The sequence below is a fragment of the Taudactylus pleione genome, unplaced genomic scaffold (genome assembly GCF_031769625.1).
Source record: "Taudactylus pleione unplaced genomic scaffold, aTauple2 ptg000609l, whole genome shotgun sequence".
Lineage (NCBI taxonomy): Eukaryota > Metazoa > Chordata > Amphibia > Anura > Myobatrachidae > Taudactylus > Taudactylus pleione.
This window is the reverse complement of record NW_028285011.1, coordinates 392,642-415,669: the sequence shown is the minus strand read 5'-3', so window position 1 is coordinate 415,669 and position 23,028 is coordinate 392,642. Positions and strand designations below refer to the sequence as shown.

The window sequence follows — 23,028 nt, the reverse complement described above, 5'->3', positions numbered from 1 at the left end:
GGAGTATAACAAACAAAAACTATTCATACAGCCTATAAATGAACAGTAAAACATATGGTAAAAAAGTGTGGACCGAGAGTTATGAACACTGGAAGTCTACATTTATTATTATTATTGTATGCCTTAAAAAACACTATCCAGAGCACATCATGCATACTACTGTCCCTTCTATATTTATATACATATCTACATATAAATAGATCTTCATATCACATACACACAGATCACTGTCTGTAGAAACATGCACTACCAGGTATAATACATATACTTACCTACTCACTAATTTCAGGAGAGTCTCCAAGTATTTCCTCCTCCTACATAATCCATACTTTCTAGCATCATGGCTCTGCATCCTCAGTGCAACGCTGTGGAGGCTGGACTGGCCCTATTGGCACTGGCCACCTGCATCTCCCCTCCCAAAAGGTACTATCTTAAGGTCGACAAGAATTGGTATGAGTGGTTTAAACACTGAAAGCAAACCAATATCCTGCTCAGTGGAGTAGATGAAACTAGCGGCTTACGCCACAGTATGAAACTTGCAGTCAATTGATCTGCAGCTGTTTGCCTGTTTTGCCTTCTAATTATCGCACTTTCCTAAAGCATGCACTTCCACCCACTGCTGCCTTTTGCTTATAATGGCTTTCCTTCACAGTCCCATGCTGACATCACCACATGCTTTTGCTGCTTTGTCCCACACCCACACAGGTTTTGCATACAAATAACTGTACATTCACTGACTACTAATACAATAAAGAAAAAACATAAAAGAAATACTGAAGACCCAGTGTAATATGGAAGTGGCCAGGAAGGTTCTTGACCACCAGATCCCTGTATGCAGTCTAGCCACAGTGCGGAAGTGTGGACTTCCCTACTTACATCATTAAGACAGGACAGGTTTTCCTGTGAATAGTGAGGATTTCCTTATGGTTAGCAAAGCTCAGAGCTCTGAATCAGCACGGTTATGTAGCCTGGACTTCACAGTGACTAATATGTCAGGGCAGGCAATAGGACAGACTTATAATTCACTTACAGTAAAACTATATTTATCTCACTATGGTACCAAAATATGTCCTTAGCAGCTGTGTAAATGAAAAATACATATTTGCTATAGAAGGTCAATGCGCATTCAATAGTAGAATATCCTGTACGCAGGGTTAATAGTATGTACAAACCTTAAACAAATTAAATGAGCAAAGTGCCCTGTGCAAATAACTGAAGCATGCAAAAGCAGTACTAGTAAAAAAGCGTTCCAAAGTAGAGCGCAGAGATTTTGGGGGTTTTTTTGCAGAAAAGTCTCACTTGATTGAGAGAATATACAATGAAAGAAATTGAAGGTATGCAGGTAGAGACCCAATACACTCAGTAATCATATTTAAAATGACCTCACACCATATCATATAGAATGGCTAGACAGCCTTGAGCTTCATGAACTAACAATACAAATCAGATAACTATTGGTATTCAGTGTTTACAATAAGAGTAATACCAGGACTAAGCATCAAGGAACGCCTCTGGGTTAGTGCCACCCGTGTTATACCAAGTGTCTCGACACTCGCCTAACACACACTTCAACTTGGTCTTAATTATTTGCACAGTGCACTTTACTACCTCAGATTAGGCTTATAATTGGTATACCAGATACAACATGATGTTTTAAGATGATTTTTTTAAAACAAGCCACTCATCTATTATATCAAAATGAAAAGTGTCATAACACTTAACTGAGAATCAGCATTAACCGTCAAAAATCTTAATTTTTGAGTTTGATGTTATAGTACAGGTTGAGTCTCCCATATCCAAAATGCTTGGGACCAGGGGTATTTTAGATAACGGAATATTCCGTATTTTGGAATATTTGCATACCATAATGAGATATCTTGAAAATGGGACCCAAATCTAATCACAGAATTCATTTATGTTTTATATACACCTTATACACACACCCTGCAAGTCATTTTATAGAATATTTAAAAAAAATTTGTGCATTAAAAAAAAAAAAAAAAAAAAAGAAGTTTGTGTACATACAGGAAATTCATTTAGGTTTCATGTACACCTTATACACACACCTTATATTGTATTTTAATAATTTTGTGTTTTAAACAAAGTTTGTGTACAGTGAACCATCAAAAAGCAAAGGTTTCACTTTCTCAGTCATGCTAAAAATATTCCGTATTTCAGAATATTTGGATATGGGGAGACTCAACCCGTACCATGTTTTAAATATTTTTATTTTTTTTTATTTACAGACCTAGGAGCTTTTAAAAGAATCAACTATTAAAACTCTGGGCTTAAACAAGCTGGCTCTTACTGGCCATCGCTTAGTAAATGAAAACCCTTAGGTAATAAAGTAGTAGCCTTTGAGTTGCTGGCAATCTAGAAAAACACATACATAAATACCTGTTTTAAATGGCCTCTGCCACATCTCACATACTTACATTTGGGCCTTAGTACTAGTTTTTAAAACATGTAAAACAGATTCTTTTGTTACATACATTTTTATGTTTTAGCAGTATTCCATGATAATTTATATTACTGCAGGCTATAAAGAGTATAGGATAGATTTATAAATTAAAAAAAGGTAAAAAATTGCAGTAGAATCCCCCCCTCAAATGAAAAAACAAAAAAAACTGCTGTAAGTACCCCACATATGGTTCTGGCACTAAGTGAATGGAACTCAAGGTTTATGTATTTCACAATTAAATTTTTCATACAACAGAGTCTATGTTAACCAAAATTCTATAAATACACAATCCAAAAGCAGCTAGCTTTTGTACATTAGTTGTCCTAAGACAACTAACGTACAAATACACAATTTTACATAGTTGGGCGACTAGTGTATTGATACTTCTCAAATCTTTGCATATCACCTGATCGGACTGACACTATCCTGTTGGCCCCATCCATTATGGTAAGTGGGTCGTGACGCCGCTCTGTAGAACACTGGCGGTCAAATTCTACTCTAAGGCCCTCAGCACCTAAACAACCATAAAGAGAATTTGGTTTTAACACAATTACAAATCATATACCGTAGTAGTAAATTATGTGCAGGCTAAAATTAACACAAATAAACCGTAAAAACAAATTGCATTACCAAGCATACAAAAGGTAGTAAAACAAACAAAAAATACATACAGGATTTTCTATTTCTTTAATCTAAATTTACATATAAAAAACAGCCTGCCCATTCATGTAACATCACAAGTGGGTAGAAGAAAAAAAATGCACTGCAGTTTAAAGCATCACTTTATAAACTGCTTTTAACAAGAACCAATGAACATGAAAGGTTTATGAGGTGCTTACCAATATTTCTTGTAACGGTACAGATGTGTTCTCCTACATCTATTCTCAATATGCCATGCAGCGCGGCATGCCTGGCATGAGGGACCCTTCAGGTCCCATACCAGGCATGGCATAACGTTGGATATCTTTTTGCTCTAAATGTGACTAGGACACCCCTGGAGACTGTGCTTATTAATTTGATATGTGACACTTCTATATCTGCATACTACAGACTGTAAATAGAACTTTCCATGAAAAAAAGCTGCAGCCGCTACATTGTAGCCATGAAAAAAAGCCGCTACATTGTAGCCATGAAAAAAAGCCGCTACATTGTAGCACTTACAGTGGTATTCAATATGGGTGCGATAACATCGTTTTTTACGTTAATATCACACTTTTTAGCGTTAATATCACTGGTTTTAGTTTTACACCGTATTCAATTTCAAAAACTTATCGCAGTTTTGAAAAGTCTTTGATTAAAAAACGGGGATAAGTTTTCACCATTGAATAGGTGTCGAAAAAAAGTGCAGAATTGGGGTTTAGGGGTGCAGGCTTAAAAGAAATAGCCTGCACCCCTGGGAATGACATTTAAAAAAAGAACTGTGTCAAAAAAAGTTGAAAAAAATAAAATAAAAAATAGGGACACCCCAAAAAATGAAAAAATTGGGGTGCAAAAAAAAAAAAAAAGTATGTTAAAAAAATTGTTAAACAATAGGGAAATAGGTTCAGGGCTATTCTGCAAGTATGCGGCAGATGTTTTCTAGAATAGAATTATAGCGGCTGGTGCACAAATGCAGAATTTAAAAAAAATTACTTTAGGGACACCAAAATATGCTAGTACCCATTTTCATGTACCCCAAATTTGATGGGACCACTTAAAAAACCGAAAAAAATAACCTAAGTGCTCTTCTGCATCACTTCTTCAATGTCGGAAAAAAAACACCTGCTGCGGCTTATTTAAATCCCCGACTTTCAATTAAAGGCTAAAACGGGGGTATCCATAGTGTTCCCCCATGTTTTTACAACTTTAGGGGGGTCTTACAATTATTTTAAGGAAAAATTCGTAACTTTACGCAAATCCAACTTCAGAGTTTCCCGTTTTCGTTACTTTTATTTTGAATACGGGGATAAGCGTACCTTTACGCAGAAAAAAACTCCTATATGAAACGTTAACTTCGCCAGGGAAGTTAACCTTTCATATTGAATACCCCTCTTAATATGCTGATTTAAACACTCAGTCGCACACAGATATACAAGTGTTGCATATCAAATGAATCAACAGAGTCTGCTGGTGCGTACCAGTCGCATTGCAACTTATGATGCATTTTCGGCAAAAAAGACGCCTGGCGCTAGCTAAGTCTCACGAGAAGGGCTGTTTGGTGCGACTGAAGCAAAGATGTATGAGGACACATCTACTGTATAGGTTTTGGTTTGATTAGTAGAGACTAAATAAAACAGTCTACCCCACTCATTTCAATGTCTTATTTGAACACATTTAAAACAGTGTTAATTTGTACGTTTTGTTTTGAGTAGTGCACAGAACCAGTCAGCTATTAATGAGACCTTTCTATTTTGGGCTACATACAGGTAATAGGTGATTTTACTTTTGCAGTGAGAAAAGCATGGTGTCCTGAAGCACTTGTACTGATGAACTGCAAGGAGAGAACTTACTGCAGGAACAGTTTCAGGTTGTACCCACAGCAGAGGCGCTTACTGTGTGGCAGAGAAAACAGTTTTACCTACACTGCTGTTCTGGCTGGAGAAGTAAGGCATTCTAAAAAGACCTTGTGGCCTTAGCATTAAATCAGACCAAGCGATCCTGAAGCAACTTTTATCCTCTAAACAGATGATACATTGCTATAGCAACAGGGACTATGTGCCAAAAATAGCCAGCTGCTTGCGGACTTTTACAGCCAACCAGAGATTATTAAAGTCTAACTTTTGTTACTCCACATTAACAGATAATTCAAGTTTTCATGTGTCATAATTAGCAGGACTGCTGCTTTAGCTGGCCAGGGGGGGGGGGATCTGTAATTGGGCACATGCACACGATAGCATGCGCACAAATTAGCAAGCCAGCCTGCTTCTAGGGACTGCATAGGCGGCAGCCATAGCAGTGTAGTGGCTTCCCATCGGAAGTGCTCTCTGCCATCAGTCAGGACTAGCAGTTCCAGGGGAAGAAAACATCTCCCCCTGGGACTGCCTGTCCATCACATGATTAGCAGAGTGTGCTTACAATGGGAAGTCACTGCAATGGCTAGGCAGTCCTTGCGGTGGCGTGTTTTACGAAAGGGGATAAAGTCTTCTAGGTACGACCTGGCACTGGTCAGAATACTGTTATAAAGTAGGTTTCATGCCTGCGGCTTGGCTCATCTTCCTTTCCAAACTAAGCATTTCTGCTTCACCTCTCCACTAGGTCCTACAGTGGCCCCCCTTCACATTCAGACCGCAACACAAACTCCTCACACTCGTCTACAAAGCCCTCACTCAGTCCTCTCTGCCCCTACATCTCCCCGCCAACCCACTTTGCTCTAGCAGCTTTACCAATAACTGCCCCTCTTCTCCCAACTGATTATCTCCTCCCACCTCCAAGCTTTTAGATGTACTGCTCCGTACCACTGGAACGCTCTCCCTATGAGACTCTCCACCTCTCTTCAAAGCTTCAAACAGGCTCCTAAAACACACTTCTTTATTAAAGCCTTCCAGTTCTCATCTTAACCCACCGTTCCATGTGCCTTACGCACTCTCACCTGTCACCCCTGCTCTCTGCCCCTCTCCTTTAGACTGTAAGCTCTGACAAGCAAGGCCCTCTTCCCTCATTTACACAATCATTTCTTCTTCACTGCAAACAGCAAAACTGAACCTTTGGGTTCAGCTGGCACTGCTATTGTGGGTATTAGAATAGAATCTGCAGCAATGTTGGTATGGTTTGTATTCAATGTGCCACAATGTTTAGTCTCTTGCACTCTCGTTTTGTTTGCACTGTTTCTGCTTATGTAATTTGTAAGGTGCTGTCGGCCCCTTGTGGTGCCATATAAATAAAGGCTGATAATCCCAATAATAATGATGCCTTTTCTATGTTCCGCTTGTATACTGTTTAGGCATTACTTGTCGGTGATGTGTCCCTAACGCTGTGTTCATCTTGAAATAGTACAAGACGTTCGCTGTATATTTAACTGTGGGTGTCTCATCACTACCTTGTATTTGTTTTCAGAGATAACAGGTAAAATGGGTATATTAAATCACCTCTAGTCATATTTTCCTTTGAGATTTATTACATTTGTATACAAACAACCCCTGTAGCAATAGTGGCAATAGTGGTAGAGGAGCAGTCTTCAAATTGTATATAATACATTTACATCACAGTAGTAAATAAACAGCAGTCAGCTTACAAAAAAAATGTAAATGCGTTTTAACAACAGTTTTTCTGTTCCAACCGAACATATGATTAGTCTGTCCTATTGGGGGAGCCTGATCCACCACTACCTTACAAAGAATGTGGCTTTTGCTTCTCCTTGCATCATAAAACTGCCCCTGCAACACTCAGCTCTGTCACTACACAATCACAGAAGCTGACAGCTTCCTGCCTACCACTAGATCAGCACACTCATGTCCTGCTTTTGTGAGCATTTGGATGATTGGATGGGCTACAGGCGATACTACCACAAATCACTTCAACAGAGGATAAACCAGACGACCCTGAAGTGAATACAATGCTCAAACTCTAAAAATACTAGATTTCTATAAAAGCACTGGAATTAAATAAGTAACTGTTAATGTCACCTGAGTCTACAATCAGTGCCGCACAATAGAAATACAATACAGGTTGAGTCTCCCATATCCAAATATTCCAAAATACGGAATATTCCGAAATATTTTTAGCATGACTGAGATTGTGAAAGCTTTGATTTTTGATGGTTCAATGTACACAAACTATGTCTAAGGCACAAAATTATTAAAAATAAAGTATAAAATGACTTATAGGCTGTATGTATAAGGTATATATGAAACATAAATGAATTTCATGTATGTACACAAACTTTCTTTGAGCCACAAAATTATTGAAAGTATTATATAAAATGACATTCAGGCTGTGTGTATAAGGTGTATATGAAACATAAAAGCATTCTGTGTTTAGATGTGGACCCTATTCCTAAGATATTTCAATATGGTATACAAATATTCTAAAATACGGAAAATATTCAGATATCCAAAATAGCCCTGGTCCCAAGCATTTTGGATATGTTAGACTCAACCTGCATTGAGCATCAGTGAGAAAATGCAAACCGTAATACGATCATCCTATTGCTTTAAAACTGAATAGAGGGGGTGATCTAGCATCAAACGGAATTGCAAAGCTGCATGCAATTCCATCCTTGCAAATATGCAAATTCAGCAGGTGTTGACACCCCCTGTTGCATTTGCGATACCCAGCACCGTGACCAAGGTCGCAGGCTGGGATTACCATCGTGGCCATTGTTGGTCGCCATGGTGGACGGCGGCAGGCTTCCGGCCAGCTGAGTAAACCCCAGCCATCCTCAGGCTGGCTGGCGAGGCCAGGACACTGTCGACACTGGGCGTAGACGCCTCCATTTCCGGGAACGCCGACCACCCCTGCAAAGCCTCTGCCTGTCAATCAGGCAGAGGCATCGAAAGGGCTGCGTGTGATTAAGCAGAACCCATTCTGTACACTCACAGAATGGGTCCTGTGCATGCGCAGAATCCCGATAATCGGGAATCTGCATTCAGCACTGCAACTGAATCAGTCTCCTCTAAAAAGTGGCGTGTATGACATTCTAGTGTATCACGTAGAAACGCTTTACAGCTTGAAACAATGGGGCTGAGAGAACTGTTACAAAAGTAGATACCCTAGCGCAAACACTTAACAGATAATCTCTTAACAATTAGCCTAAAATGTAAAATTAATCAATTGCACAATACATAACAAAGTACCTAATCCCCATTTAGCAGTCTCTACTGTGTAGGAAAATGGAGCGACTGATGGGCCAGACTTTACTGAATGACATATAGAAACTAAAGGCAAACTTTCCTGCAATAAACAGTACCATAAATGAGAACTGACGTTATGGGTAAAATAGTGGGTGAGCACTAAATGTTTTTCTTTTTCACATAATAAAGTGCTAATTTTTTTACACTAGGATCTAACAAACACACTGGAATCTGATCAAAAAGAAATCTGCCACTTTTCCCTGAAATATTACACAGAACATGAAAACGTATGTACATACCTGGTATTTTTACTGTGCCACTTGTGGAAGTGTCATCTGTATAAGGGTGGCTACTTTCTACTACAACTGGCTGTGAGGAGAGGCGGCCACTTTGGGAATCTGTAGCCACATCTTCCAGTTCTGTGACACAAAGTTCCAGCAACATATCCGCTACCTGAAAACAGATGGTCACATCCATCATTTAATATTGATCACGGGAAAGCATGGGCATCTAATATTATAGATTTTTTATGCGCAGGTAAACTGCTCAACCATCTAAATTAAACTCTGCCTGCCAAATCTTGTATATGATGGTGGATATCTTGGGTAGAATAAAATGTGCTCTCCTGTATCAACAGTACTTCCTTGGATTAGTACACTAATGGAAAGCTTCTGCTTTGATTTCTAAAAACTTGAACTCTAAGGGAGTTGGGGGGACGGGTGCAAGGGAAGCTGTATGGTCTATACCAGGGGTTCCCAACCACGGTCCTCAAGGCACACTAACAGTCCAGGTTTTAGGGATAGCCATAATTGAGCACAAGTGACTTAACTCGTACCTCAGTTATATTGATTTAACAATCTGTGTACAATCATGGATATCACTAAAACCAGGACTGTTAGTGTGCCTTGAGGACCGAGGTTGGGAATCACTGGTCTATACTATGTACAGTGGGGAGTCACCCACACGGGTTTACTAGTCATAGTGATAATATTTATTTATACACAATGTGAATCCCAAGCTTATGCACTGTCTTGCAAACACTGAGCATGATTCACTACGGAACGCTATTCTGCTTATACGTACACAATGCAGTTGCTAATATCAGCGGTGATATGGAAATTTGCATTTGCATTGCGATCACAGCCAAACATAAGGACACCCACTTCCCCTTACTCACATCCGTATACTAAGCCAACATAGCAAATTAAATCGGTAACATCGAGTAACATCAGACCCAAACGCACAGTTAAGGCAGGTCAGACCTCACTCAGGAATTTCTTACTGCAGCATACGCTATGAGACCTCAAGCTGCATCTGGTATCACAGTGGATAATTTATGCACGGCCATGCAACGCCGTACAAATGCACTGGCACCCCGTCACCACCTACAAACGGCACTTCCTGTCAATCACTCTGCAATGGGTCTGCGTATCCTCTGTTCGCAGTTCCGAGCGCAGCGGCCAGTTCGTGCAGTGCGATGCATGCGCAGTACGCAACAATCGGACGATTGCATGAGAATAAGCAACTGTGTTCCTTGCTGAATCAGGCCCACTGTCCTCACTAGGATTTTCAATGGTACTATTGGAAAATATTTGTGAATCTTGAGTCATAGTTGATGCTCTTTACAGTGGTCAAGATGTAATTTGACAGCTGTAACGTCGCTCAATAAAATCTTTTAAATGCAGATGAAGTATTTTATATATTTTAAAAGCATGAATGTATGTTTAATTGTAGGCATGTTTTGCTGAAATCCACTGTACAAGTCTATCTACATAATCAGTAGCTGTTTCTGTAGCCTTTTTTACCCCTCAACAAAAAAATAGATCAGAGTTCAAAAATGGAAACGAGAATGAATTTCTTGCATATTTACAGTATACAAATGGAGCATGCTTCGACTGAAACAAATATGTGATTGACTGCTAGTGTTACAGCACATAGATCATACCGTTCACGGACAGACATTTTTTAGCGCAAAAAGTGCGTTCTATATAAATGCAATATGTATGAAACCAGTGCTAGGGTTAAGGGATTGTTACTGTACAACATGTAGTGGATTATAATAAAGTGGTCTATCATAAAACATTACAACTCTTGAATACTGAACAGACACAAAGATAGACATAATTTAAACAATTCTTCTATGCAGAATGTGTTAATATTAATATTTGCCTCAAATACCTCACTGTAAACTGCACTCATGACCTAAGTTATATTTTGGCCTTTTTTATTCTTTCACTCATGATGTCCACTTGGAGATTTTCACTTTCAATCTCCTGGAACATCAGTTTTAGACTTGCTGAGAATGAAACCAAGCCATTAATCCCTGGTGCAGCATCACATGCTTTCTCTTTTGCTAATAATGATTTTGTCTACAAAGGTTTTGCTGTTTTATTACCAAATATGTGACAGCTCTGCCTCTGCTACTTTTTGAGTGATCATATCCAATAGTTCCTAAGCCACCCAGGGTTATGGTGGATGATAAATCATTCGCTCAGACATTGGATCCTTGTGGATAATTGCACGATGCAGCAGTTTTTTACTATTAAATTGAAACTGCTGAGACCTAAACCATATATATTTTATCTTCTGTAACATACTGTAGTAATTAGAGTACCCTCAGGAAAAACACACTCCAGAGATGTGGTTTAGCTACAATTGTCAGCATCCAATGGTCTAGATAACTACATATATAGTACAGGATACAGATGTAGCCAGCACATGGTAAATAGATGAGACAAGGTGTTGATGAGATGGCCCAGACACAAAACTGGTCCAATTATGGAGAAAGGATAGATATAAATTAGGTGGAGATATTGAACCCGCACACAATCAGCTTCAGCAATAAATGATATCATCTGGATGCAGTTAAGCAGGGTACACACCTTTGCGATCACTAAGCTGATCGCGTAAACGCTCAGCCGAGTACTGTGTGCCACAGCTTGACTCCCTGCAAGCACACACGGTGTTAGAAATAGCTCGGTGTGTACGGGCTTCTATGGGATCAGGAGGTCAGGTCAGGTCGATAAATATTAAATAGCAAATAAGATGCGACCTCCAGATCCTGACCATTGCAGGAGCGTTATAAGCTAACACTCCTGCAACAGCCCTACACACACCTATACAATCGTCGGCCCCATCACCAGATAGTGGGTGGTCGGGCCGATGATTGTATAGCTGTGTACCCAGCTTTAGACCTAACAAATGTACAGACAGATTAGACATTCCGTCGTTCAGTGCCCAGGCAAAAGAAACTGGATCATATAGGCTTATTCGTGTGATTAGCTTATGGCTGCAACATTGTTAATGCATTTGAGCACTTTGGAAGAGGCACTTGGAAAGTATACAAAGGCGAATCCAGTAGACCCAAGAAGAAACTTGATCAATGCTAGCAAATCAGAATTACCTGTGGATAGGCAGTGCCCATGGCAGACAGAACAGCGGATAGGACATCTTTCCCCTTCTCTCCAGCTCGGTTAGAAACTGCAAGTTTCAGCAGGTCAACCATGACTCGTGTGTCATCTGGGACAAGTAAACTGGTGAATTCATCCAGGCACTGGGGCTCAGGGCCTGACACTTTATTCTGGCTTTCCACATCCTAAACATAGCACAAAGTCCAAAAATCAATAACTGCCACTTCAGAACTATTTAGAGACCCCTTTAGAAGAACAAATTACTGTAAGCAGTCTCCTACCTCTTTGGTTTTGGTCATCGTCTCTGCAATGATACTAGCTGCCCCAGGATCATCTGTAACTGGAATAAAAGGACGAGAGGAGGCAGCAGAAGCAGAGGGTGTAACAGCAGGAGTCACTACTTCCTCAGATGTTGTAACCTTAAAAACAATATAAAAATATAGTTGTAAAAAAGTGCATGAAGTGGGCTGGGCCAAGATAGGGGATAAGCAGAGCTAGAGCAGCAGGATTCAGATAGAGAAACCCCCTGTCAGTCTAGGGGAAGTTAAGAGTTGTATTTTTATTTTTAAAATAAATTCTACTAAAAAAAAACCACACACACACACACACACACACACACACTCACTGCAGTCAAGAATATATCAGCACCAACTGAGAGCAAAACCTTGTTCCGAAATCTGGCATCTAATAAGGTAACAAACATGTACAACGGACACATTTTAGTGAAGATCAGCACTAAGGACCAAAGAGCCACCCTGCCGCTATGCCTAAGTAGCATTCACGACCCAAAGAGATTATGTCCGGATAGGGCCAGGCATCAGCAGACCAAAATACTACTGAGTAGCAGAAGTAACACAGCAGGCCGCAGAAAGGCTCGCCCCGCCAGTAGCCATCATAAAGGACCAAGAGACTGAACTCTGAACTAACATGGTCCAATCCACAAAATGCTGGACAACCAAGAAGCAGAGAGGATAAACAGAAACGCAAACACCTGATTCAGATAAACCAGGAAACCACTTTGGTCTGGAAGACTGCTTAGGGCCTAATTCAATTTTGGGAATAGAGCAGGACCAAGCAAATAACTGTACCTGAACAAGCCATGCTGCAATGCAAGGGGTACAAATTCATACATTTTTTGCATGTGGGATAAATACTGGTTGCTTTTGCATGTTGTTCACACATGTTGTACAGCTTTATTTTTACACTGCAATTTAGATTTCAGTCTGGACACACCCCTCCCAAATTTAAATCTGTGCATATTTTAAATCTACACCACCTGCAGTGCAACATTGTTTTACTAAGATGCACAGTTAATTGTTCTTTCTTACTCTACTCCCAAATCTGAGCCAGTGCGGAACACCACCCGGATAGAGTGGAAAATCAGAGGAGAACTAGCAGATGGAGTTGCCAGCTCTGAAACCCTCCTAGCAGAAAATGGGCAACAGAAATGCCACCTTCCAAGTTAGCCACCTCAGGTGAACTGATTCCAGTGCCTCAAATGAGCCCGCTGAACTGCCTCCTAGGCCAAATAGAGGTCCCAAGATGGGACAGACAGAACATAAGGAGGCTGCACATGCAACACACCCTGCATAGATGGCAGAACGCCCAAGCCTGCAACTAAGATTTTGGGACCGAATAAGAAGGATTGCTCTGCATAAGCAACAGCTAAGGGATTGACCTGCAGATGCAATTCTGGCTAACAATATGGGCCCACAGAACAGACACACAAAAACTGCAATCTCAGAGTGGTACCTATACCTCCCAGAGAGGACTCAGGACCACTCCAGGGTGTACAAGACATAATCTCAACCCAAAAATGGCAGGAAAAGCTCCCCATTCGAAATTTCAGAAAAGACAAACCTGGCCTAGACTTGGGGAAACGAGCTAATCACCAAAAGTACTGGAGTAATGGTCATGTAAGATTGGAAAAATGTATTTGGGCTGAATCTCAATGGATATGGACATGACCCAACTGGTCGGTCAGGGACAAAGGTGGTGTCCAAGAGACCAGAAAATGTAACCATCATGTAGTAGCACAGCAATAGGTGCAGGATTCCTGTACCCACCAGTCACAATGAAGACCAGCTATGGCGCGTCCTGGACAGATCCGCAAACCTCCCTTGCTGGGTCCTTAAGTTCAAAACCGGGGTAGATGCTGTGAGTCTTCTGTTACAGTATCAAGACTTTGAAAAATGGAGGACATTGACACCCTTGCAAATGGCTACACACTACCCTTACCAGCCATGTACCCCTACCTGTCCCTGCTGGGCACCAAAATTTGGTGGCTGCCACTATATGGGACTAGCCCCAAGAAACTAAAGTCTAAAAACTAGGAGAAGACAGTTTTTCTTTTTTTTTTATAATCCTGTTTATTGCGTTTCAACAAATAAATAAGTACAAACTATAGGTACAATAGACCGTGAAATGTCATAATGCAGGCAAGTCAGATAGCCATGTAAGGAGAAAACACGTTGTGCAAGAAAATCAGTAAATAGAACATATAGTGACAAGGGTATTATGGTCAAAGTACAGTCATTAGAGCAATAATAATAAAAGGAGAAGCGTTTAACAAGGTCCCGAGTGATCTTGAAAGAGCCCCATAATACTGGCCCACACGTTCTGAATCTGAAACGTCTATCCTCTAGTAGGGGAAGGTACTGCATAATAAACCTGCCCACAGCAGGGGAAAGGTTTTCAAAGAAGTAGAACATCCAAAATGTGCCCACTTTAACTGAGTTCAGTGAATGAGAACCCCTGTGAAAATTCACAATTTGAGCCAAATAAATAGCTAACTGATGGGGAGGGCCATCTACCAGTGGAAAGGAAAGTTTGCTAAAGGCACGGTCTAGGACGAGGGGCAGACAACCCCACAGACTGCCTGGTTAAGTTCTCCTCTTGGACTGACTACTGATGTGTCAGGCCTAGAAAACCCTGAAACCGGACGACTGACTGAGTACTTGCCTTCCGTCTGGAACTAAGTTGGTCTTCTTCCCATAGTGCATCCTGGTGCAGTCTCTGCCCCAGGTAAATGACGCACATAATGTAAAAGAAAACGTGATTCATTAAAGCCAGGAAACCTTCTATTGCTCTATGGTCAAGTTCTGACGCTCCTGTGTCCACTGCAGGTACTTTTGGCAGTTAACAAGGGTCAGCATGGGTACTCTGACCAATCTGCAGCTACGCAACAAGCTGTAATGCACTGTGTGTTCTGACACCTTTCTATCATAGCCAGCAATTTGTGCTACAATAGCTCTATTGGATCGAACCACACATGCGCATCAATGAGCTTTGGGCAGCCATGACCCCGTCCCGATACTCCAGTTATCCTTTCTTACACTAGCTTTGATAGGTACTAACCATTACATACCAGGAACACGCCATAAGACCTGCCATTTTGAAGATGCTCTGACCCAGTCATCTAGCCTTCACAATTTGGCCCTTGTCAAAATCACTCATAATTGGAATGCCAATTTTTCCTACTCCCAACATCAAGAGCTGACTGGTCACTTGCTGCCTAATATAGCCCACCCCTTGACAGGTGCCAGAAGGAGCGTGTTTATGCTGTGAAGATACAAGATTGTTGTCATCTGCAATTGTGCTTCGATTCAGCCAGATATGTTGGTCAAGGTTCATCAGGGATGGGAAAAGAAAATAGTCTTAACATTGCAGCATGGTGTACAACACTTCAAACATATCCTATAAAAACTTTTTTATTAAAACTCGAGAATCATTAAAGATACGTTAAAACAAAGAACAGCATTGTTTTTCTTATGAAATTCTGCATCTGTTTGATAGGTCACATGACTAACATCCCAATTAAAAAATTAGATTTGCATCCAAAATGGTCGACTTCAAGATGGCCGCCATACTGGTGACATACCCTAAAAAGTTTTCCCCCACTTCCATGTCATGTGTGTAAACACTGGATTAATATTTCCTTACTCATTTCCTTTTTTATAAGGGTGGTTCCACACTTATGGACCACCCTGTATACACCTAACATAACTAAAATAACTCCCAGTCAATTTCACGGAGCCTGTATCTAACTTATAGGACAGGTTTTTGGGCAATATCTAAACACTCCAAGAAGGAGAGAGTGCACACTCAGTTTAGTGTAAACAAAGGAGATTCAAACAAACCGTTATGTAGTATGCCGCAACGTGGTTATACGCACAAGAAGTAGTTAAATACTGTAAGGAGGTACACCTGATTATGCCTAAAGCTAGATACACACTTGTACAATCATACTTTCAATGAGATTTTACAATCTAACTTGTGATCCAGGAAATTCATCTGTGTAAAATATGTGCTGAAAAGAGACAAATGTGGCACTGCTGTTGCAGGATTATGGGCAGAAACAGCAGACATAATAGTCAAAAGTGTGTACACACTTCACTTTTTGCCCGATATTGCCCAATAGTGTAGTGTTGAATTGGATGAAAATGGAACTCCACAAAAAACTGATCTTTCGACGCGACCAGTTTTCTTCCAAAAAAACATGATCAAAGAAGCGCTAACACCTCGCGTTGGTTTCATCCCAATCGGTGCAGGGGTGTCCGAATGCATAACCGGACAAACAAACCCACCTGGCCCTAGTTCCACAATCTCCAGTGACCACTGGTAAGACTGTTCCAGGGGAGGTGGAATGAACCAAATACTGTTGGTTTGGAACATGGAAGTAAGCCTGCAGTGCCAGGAAGGTTCCTACCCCGTAAAATACTTGATAATATGATCCAATGTTTTCGACGTGGTGGTTTAGGCCATTTCGCTGCTACTGTAATTGTTCTCTTACCTCTGAGCCTATGCAATGTGACGCTGCTTATGTTAATTGCAGAATGTCTTTCTTTGCTCAGCTAGCCTGCACTGCAGACAGGCTGAGTCAGATAAGCAAATATATATAGTCACTACAGAAGGCAAACAGGTAGAGGCTCTGGGCCGGATTCAAAGATGGACACTAATGCAATTTTCACGCAGATCGAGCAATGATTTGCCATCGCACATGCGTATATGCCACACTGTGCGTGTGCAGCGATCGCATTGCGATTGCGGACGCACAGTGGATCCAATCACAAAGTGACTGACAGGTTGTCAGCGTTTGGGGGGTGGTAACGGAGTGGTCAGAAAAAGCAGACGTGTCTGTCCATTTAAAAGCCGTTACATGGGCATGCATGGGCTGCGATTGCATTAGCGTACATCTCTGAATCAGACCCTCTGTTAGGAGTTACCAGGCTACCAGATTCTATCAGAGAGGTATCTTAATATTGTGCATCCTGCCCTGAATGTCAGTACCATGCTCCAAGGCCACATTTTAGAAGTCCGCTTGTCCCGTTTCCCATTATTAAGGCTCCGTTTGAGAGAATAGCTATGGATTTGGTTGGACCTCTAATAAAATCTGCCCTGGGCCATTAATATATTTTAGTGATAATTAATTATGCTACCAGATACCAGGAAGTGATACCATTGTGCAATACGTCAACAAAGACCATTGCTACAGAACTAGTACATGTCTTTAGTAGATTGGGGATACCTAAAAAAAATCCTGCCTGATCAGGGTACCATAGTTATGTGTGAAATCATGAAAGAGTTGTGCTGCCTGTTTAAAATTACTCCGCTAAGAACCTCAGTGTATCACCCCCAAACATTGTTTAGTGGAAAGGTTTAATAAAACTTTAAAAAACATGCTAAAGAAAGTGGTGGTGGATAAAGATGAAAGAGATTTAGATTTATTTGCTACCTTATTTATTACTGACCATTAGAGAGGTTCACAAATCCTTCACAAGGTTTTCACCTGTTCATTTTTTGTACGGGAGACACCCAAGGGGATTGCTGGATATTGCAAAGGAGACATGGGAGGGGCAATCCAGTCCTTACAGAACGGTTATTGAGCACGTTTCTCAAATTAAGAAAATAAATAGCTGTAGTGGTGCAGATAGTGATAGAGCACATGGATCAGGCCTAACAGGCACAGCAGCGGGTCTACAATCGCAAAGCCCAGTTGCGCATCTTTATTCCTCGGGACAGAATGCTTGCTATGATTCCCACGGTAGTAAGTACATTTTTGGCAAAGTGGCAAGGACCCTTTGAAATCCTAGAAAAAGTGGGGGAGGTTAATTATAACGTGTACCAGCCCGGGATGAGAAAGCCAAAACAAATCTACCATGTAAATCTTCTAAAACCTTGGAAGAGTTGAGTAATGATGTCAGCCACCCCGGTCTCTCCAGTACCCTCAGAGTAGCTTTGGTTCCAGAAGTAACAATAGCAAAACCCTCTCCACTGTCCAACAGCAGGAGGCTAAGAATTTCATGTAAGAAATAGAGTATTGTTTTGCTTCTGCAATGATTTCCATAAGTTGAATAATGCGTCTAAGTTTGATGCCTACCCAATGTCTCGGGTGGATGAACTTATTGAAAAAACTAGGAACAGCAAGGTACTTTTAACAAAAGGGTATTGGCAAGTGTCATTAACAGATGATGCCAAAGACAGCTATTTCTGCACCAGAAGGATTGTTCCAATGCAAGTTGTTGCTATTTGGATTACATGGGGCAGCAGCCACCTTTCAATAAAATGATGAATAGAATTCTAAGGCCCCAAAGACAGTATGCTGCTGCCTATCTGGATGACGTAGTCATCTATAGTGCAGATTGGCAGTCTCACTTACTCAGAATACAAGCAGTATTTGACTCCATCTATAAGGCAGGATTGACAGCCAACCCCATAAAATGTTGTTTAGGGGTGGAAGTGTTAAAGTATTGTAGATACACCATTGGTAGAGTTTTGATAAAGCCCCAACTTAAAAAAATTGAGGCAATACAAAATTGTCCATGGTCCCTAAATAAGAAACAGGTGGGAGCTTTCTTAGGAATCACAGGGTATTATAGAAGGTTCATACCTAATTTTGCCACCATTGCTTTCCCTTGGACGGACCTTACCAAGGGCAAACAGAATGTTACGGTTAAATGGAATCCTGGAGCAGAAAAGGCTTTTCCGGATATTAAGGTAGCATCTTGTACCCAACCAGTTCGGATTACACCTGACTTTGTGAATTTGTGGTGTAAACTGATGTGTCGGATATAAGGATAGTTGCGATCCGGTCCCAGGACAAAGAGGGTGAAGCGCATCATTATCTAAGCAGAAAGTTGAACGTCCATGAGAGAAACTATGCCACTATCAAAAAAGAAGCACTGGCCATCAAATTTGTCCCAGGTTTCTGATCTATATGTATTAAAAACCCCAGGAAAATTAAAAGTTATGGTAAGAACTCTCTATTTCTTCGAAGTCGATAAGGTCCAAAGGAATTACCATGGGGTGTAGTTGGTTGGAGTGAGCCGTGCTTTAGCTGCCAGGATGCACCGGCCCCTTCTCCATATATACCCCAGCCCCAGGTAGCTAGTTTTGTAAACAAGCCCAAGGCAGGAATAGGAGAGAGGAGAAGGAGAAACATTACTCTCAGGAAACACACTCACAAAAAAAAAAAAAAGGAACGAATCAGTGACCGAGAAAAAAAAAAAAATACCCAATGGTGGGCGATCTGTGGACTTGGAAGAACTAGAGTTAACAAGGGCAGGTTCTTAATATAACTCTTAATTTCTTCTTCAGGGTCCACAGGGATTACCATGGGGACGTCCTAAAGAAGTTTCCCCTAAGGATGGGGACGCTCCTGAGCAGAAAGGAGAATCCTGCGCCCAAAGGAAGCATCCTGAGAGGCAGAAGTCTCAAAGGCAAAAAACCTAAGGAAGGTGTGGACGAAACCACACACACACTTCAATCAAAATGAAAACCCCAGGATACCACTTATGGAAAGTAACCAATTTGGGTACTGAGGACAGCTCTGTTCTAGATAAGAAATAAAAAGCAAGCACCCAGAATCACTTAACAATAAGGTCATAACCTTTGGGTGAGCACCCTTAAAAATAAGAGTGCCAAACTCTGGGCCTGATTCAAACCCGCTCGCAAGCAGGTCGATGGTGGGGCACTGCGCGCGCGCAAGCCCCGTAGCGAGTGAGAATTTCACTCGCTCCGGGGCTCGCTACAAATGGGGCGGCTGTCGATGTTGATAGACAGCTCGGCCTGTTTTGTGGCTGGGCAAACAGAGGCGTTCCTGAAGGAATGCCTGCCGTTTGTGGGCGGCTCTACTGACATCACTCGTGATGTCAGTAGTGAGCTTCCTGCTCTATTAAAGCAGGAAGCTCACTGGGCCTTGGGGGAACGAGACCCTACCACAAGGGTCTTGTAGCAAGCCCGATGGTCACGGTTTCCTGGCTGCTGAATGAAGAGGTACTCGCCTCAGACACCTCGGTGTCTTAAAGTTTGGCATACCAGTTATTATATCCTATAAGCCGGTTCAGGGTTGGGTGTGAATTAACGACGGCTTAAAAGCAGTTGGTTACCCCTAACCCTCCCTTGGGGAGTGCCTAACCCTAAGACTGCGGGGGTGGTGCCTAACCCTAAGTCCGCCCCCTAACTGTCCCCTTCCCTTAGCCTAAACGTTTGATATGCCATGCGTCGGGATTTCGTCGTGGGGCTAATGATAGGCGTCGGTATTTAGACTCCTATCTTTAGTCCCACGGCAGATTTTCAGTGCCGGGATTCTGGCGGTCGGCATTTCGACCGCCGGCATCCTCACTACATCCCGCCTAAATTAGCAGGAGATTCATCCTCCATCCGGTTGGATCTTCCCAATCAGGGTCTAGTATTCTCTTGTGAATAATCTGAGTCAGATTCACCTGGAAAAGCAGCATATAAAGTGACTTAGAATGCTTCCTAGTTGTGGAAGGGCCAGCAGAGGCTGATATCTTATTTATATAGGTTGAAACCTTAGAAAAGCACCCTTACGAGCCCATAATCACTACTGTTGAGCTGCAGGAAGGGGGGAAATCACTGACCGCAGATTGGTTATTTACATGTCGTGTGAGGTCCACAATGGCCTCTACCATGGACTTGGCCCAGTCCAGGACATTGGTACACCCCACTGCGGTCTTCTCATATCTGTCCCCTCCAGATCACTGAGCATTTGAAATATAGGTCAGTGACCGGGATATCTGAACAGCCCAGCACTACCTAAGGTAGGTTGTGACTGTCACTTACCAAGCTGCTACTGCAAGATAAGGCAATTAGAGACTAATTAAAAACTTACCAAGGAGGACAAGAGCCCCAGAGCCCACTATGGTCCTCATCAGTTCTGTTCCACCCACCCAACATTACCAGAAATATACTATGGCGGGTGCCGCAGCGCCTTTTGAAACGGCACAGTTCATGTACCACGAGGCGCCTGGGTGTCATACCAGAAGGGAGCTCAGCGGATCTAAGCATCCTCCCTCCGCCGCTGCCATTTAACCCAGAATGTTTGGCACTGAAGGCTATGATCCTGCTTATTGAACTACAGCAGCATCTGATTATAACCAGAACCCCACATTGTTGCCGATAGCAACGACCACCCCCCGCTCAAGGGAAGTGCTCCTAAGATGGTGACCGCCATGTGGAAGCGCTCCCAAAACTAATTTGGTCAAATTGGGAGCCAGCATAAGGCTGCACTTTCCAAAACCACCTTTAGAACTGGAGTAGTATATAAAAGCAGTGACTCCCGGATGCGGTGCAGCGCGTGCAGCAAGTCATGGGCTCTCATGGTGGCAGACAGGGTCCCAGAGCACCCACAGAATGAAAAGAAAAAAAAAAAAAAAAAAACCTTCTACACTAATGCGGGCCATACAGCAGTCGGCAGATGCCTTATTCCCAAACACCGATCATTTATCCAAATTTGCCGATCGGCGGACTCCGATGATCAGCGAATTCTCTGAGTATCAACAAAAAATACCAAATATTAAAAATCCCAGACTTGCTGATTCCAATAATTTATGGGTCCAAATCGGCAGATCGAGATTTTCCAACATATTGGATTTTGCCGATCACCCAACCCAGGCATCGGCAGAAATGGGAATTGGCCCGATAGATGCCTGATGAATGGCCAGCTTAACAAAACACAGGTCTCTCCTCAGGCAGGAAATTAAAAAAAAAAAAAAAAAACTGAGAAGCTATAGAGGAAGAGGGCTTAGACAGTGGTGTGGCGAGTTTCAGATCCAATAGATTAACTATTTAGTGTCTACTCCTCAGCCTCCCCTTTAAGCCCACAGTCTGCAGTGTCCCTCAGATAAGACGCAAGAGGAATAAAACTGGGACTGCAGTTATTCTTTAATACAGTAAATATACATCTAGAAATGAAAAAAAATAAACAAATGTTTACACACTAAAAATTCCAATCATACAACTGATTTGTAAAATATTTTTATCCCAGAAGCTGTAATTATGTAGACTGACTTAATGACCTACCTCTCCACGCCTGTCTTGCCAAGGACTGGGACTTAATCTATCCTCTAAATCCATGGTCAAGCCCACATCATCACCATTAATAGGACTTGATGTTCCAGACACATCTGAAGGAGGGGCAGTGGACAAAGACGGGCACTCCACTGGAGCAATCATACTGGCTGGCATTAAAGCACCAACAACAGTATCTCTGCAACAAGAATGTAGTAAAACAGCATTTATTAACAATCACAAACAGCTTACACATTATAAACAAAGATTCTGTTTGTGCGATTCATAATGTAAATGACAAAACCGCTCATTACAAATTATGTACTTCACAATGTAATTTACTGAAATGTTGTTCACAAATTAACAGGAAAAAAACCCAAAAGAACGGCTACAATGTACTGTTTATACAAAACGTCCATTAGTACACTTTATAGTAATGGAAGACAAGGCGCACACACTTTACTACAGAATTTTGTTATAAACGTATTTAACACCCCAAACGACACAATTACATTTTATTAGTTCCACCATAACTTTAGTAATTTATTTACCTTTATTAATTAGTCTGCAAATTAAGAGTGTTATTTGAAGTGATCTTTTCATTTAGGTTTGCTTTAAGCTTCAGGCTACCCACCCCCCTCACCATGGTAGGGTCTCTAAAAACTTACTACAATGTAAAAGGAAAAAAAAGCATGACCCAGGCTGATTCACATGTAAGGTAAATACATTTGGTGTGGTTAAAAGGGACAGAAAGATGTGCAAAAAAAAATAAATAAATAAAAAAGGAAAATCAAAGCCCAGTTTAAGGTGTGTATTTCATCCACATTTGTCTACTCGTACATGATGCCCATTTGCTGAACTCTTGTGGCGTACTGGTAAGGACTACCAATGCAATCTGTCCTGACCTGTGTTGTACCGAGCCAATGCTCTGCTTGCTACATTGCATTTGTGAGCAGCAGTTAGAATAGAGCAGGCAGCAAAGAGTTACCGCAGCAGCAACACACCACACACACAGGAGGTACGCTGCTCCTTTTGTCACTATCAGGTTACAGAGAAGACCCAATGGAAAATTGGTAAA

At 41.6% G+C, this 23,028-nt stretch overlaps 1 protein-coding gene across 5 annotated transcripts in view; it reads right to left on the bottom strand.

Annotated features, from left to right (window-relative positions):
- The window catches only part of HERC2 (HECT and RLD domain containing E3 ubiquitin protein ligase 2), a 268,507-nt gene that overhangs the window by 42,230 nt on the left and 203,249 nt on the right, over positions 1-23,028 (bottom strand). For all 5 annotated transcript variants that reach the window (XM_088454087.1, XM_088454088.1, XM_088454089.1 and 2 more), the window contains exons 67-71: positions 21,963-22,149; positions 11,921-12,058; positions 11,633-11,824; positions 8,529-8,682; positions 2,868-2,975 (exon numbers count right to left, since the gene is read on the bottom strand). In XM_088454087.1, coding sequence (XP_088310213.1) covers positions 2,868-2,975; positions 8,529-8,682; positions 11,633-11,824; positions 11,921-12,058; positions 21,963-22,149 — 779 coding nt within the window. The remainder of the gene's footprint in view (positions 1-2,867; positions 2,976-8,528; positions 8,683-11,632; positions 11,825-11,920; positions 12,059-21,962; positions 22,150-23,028) is intronic.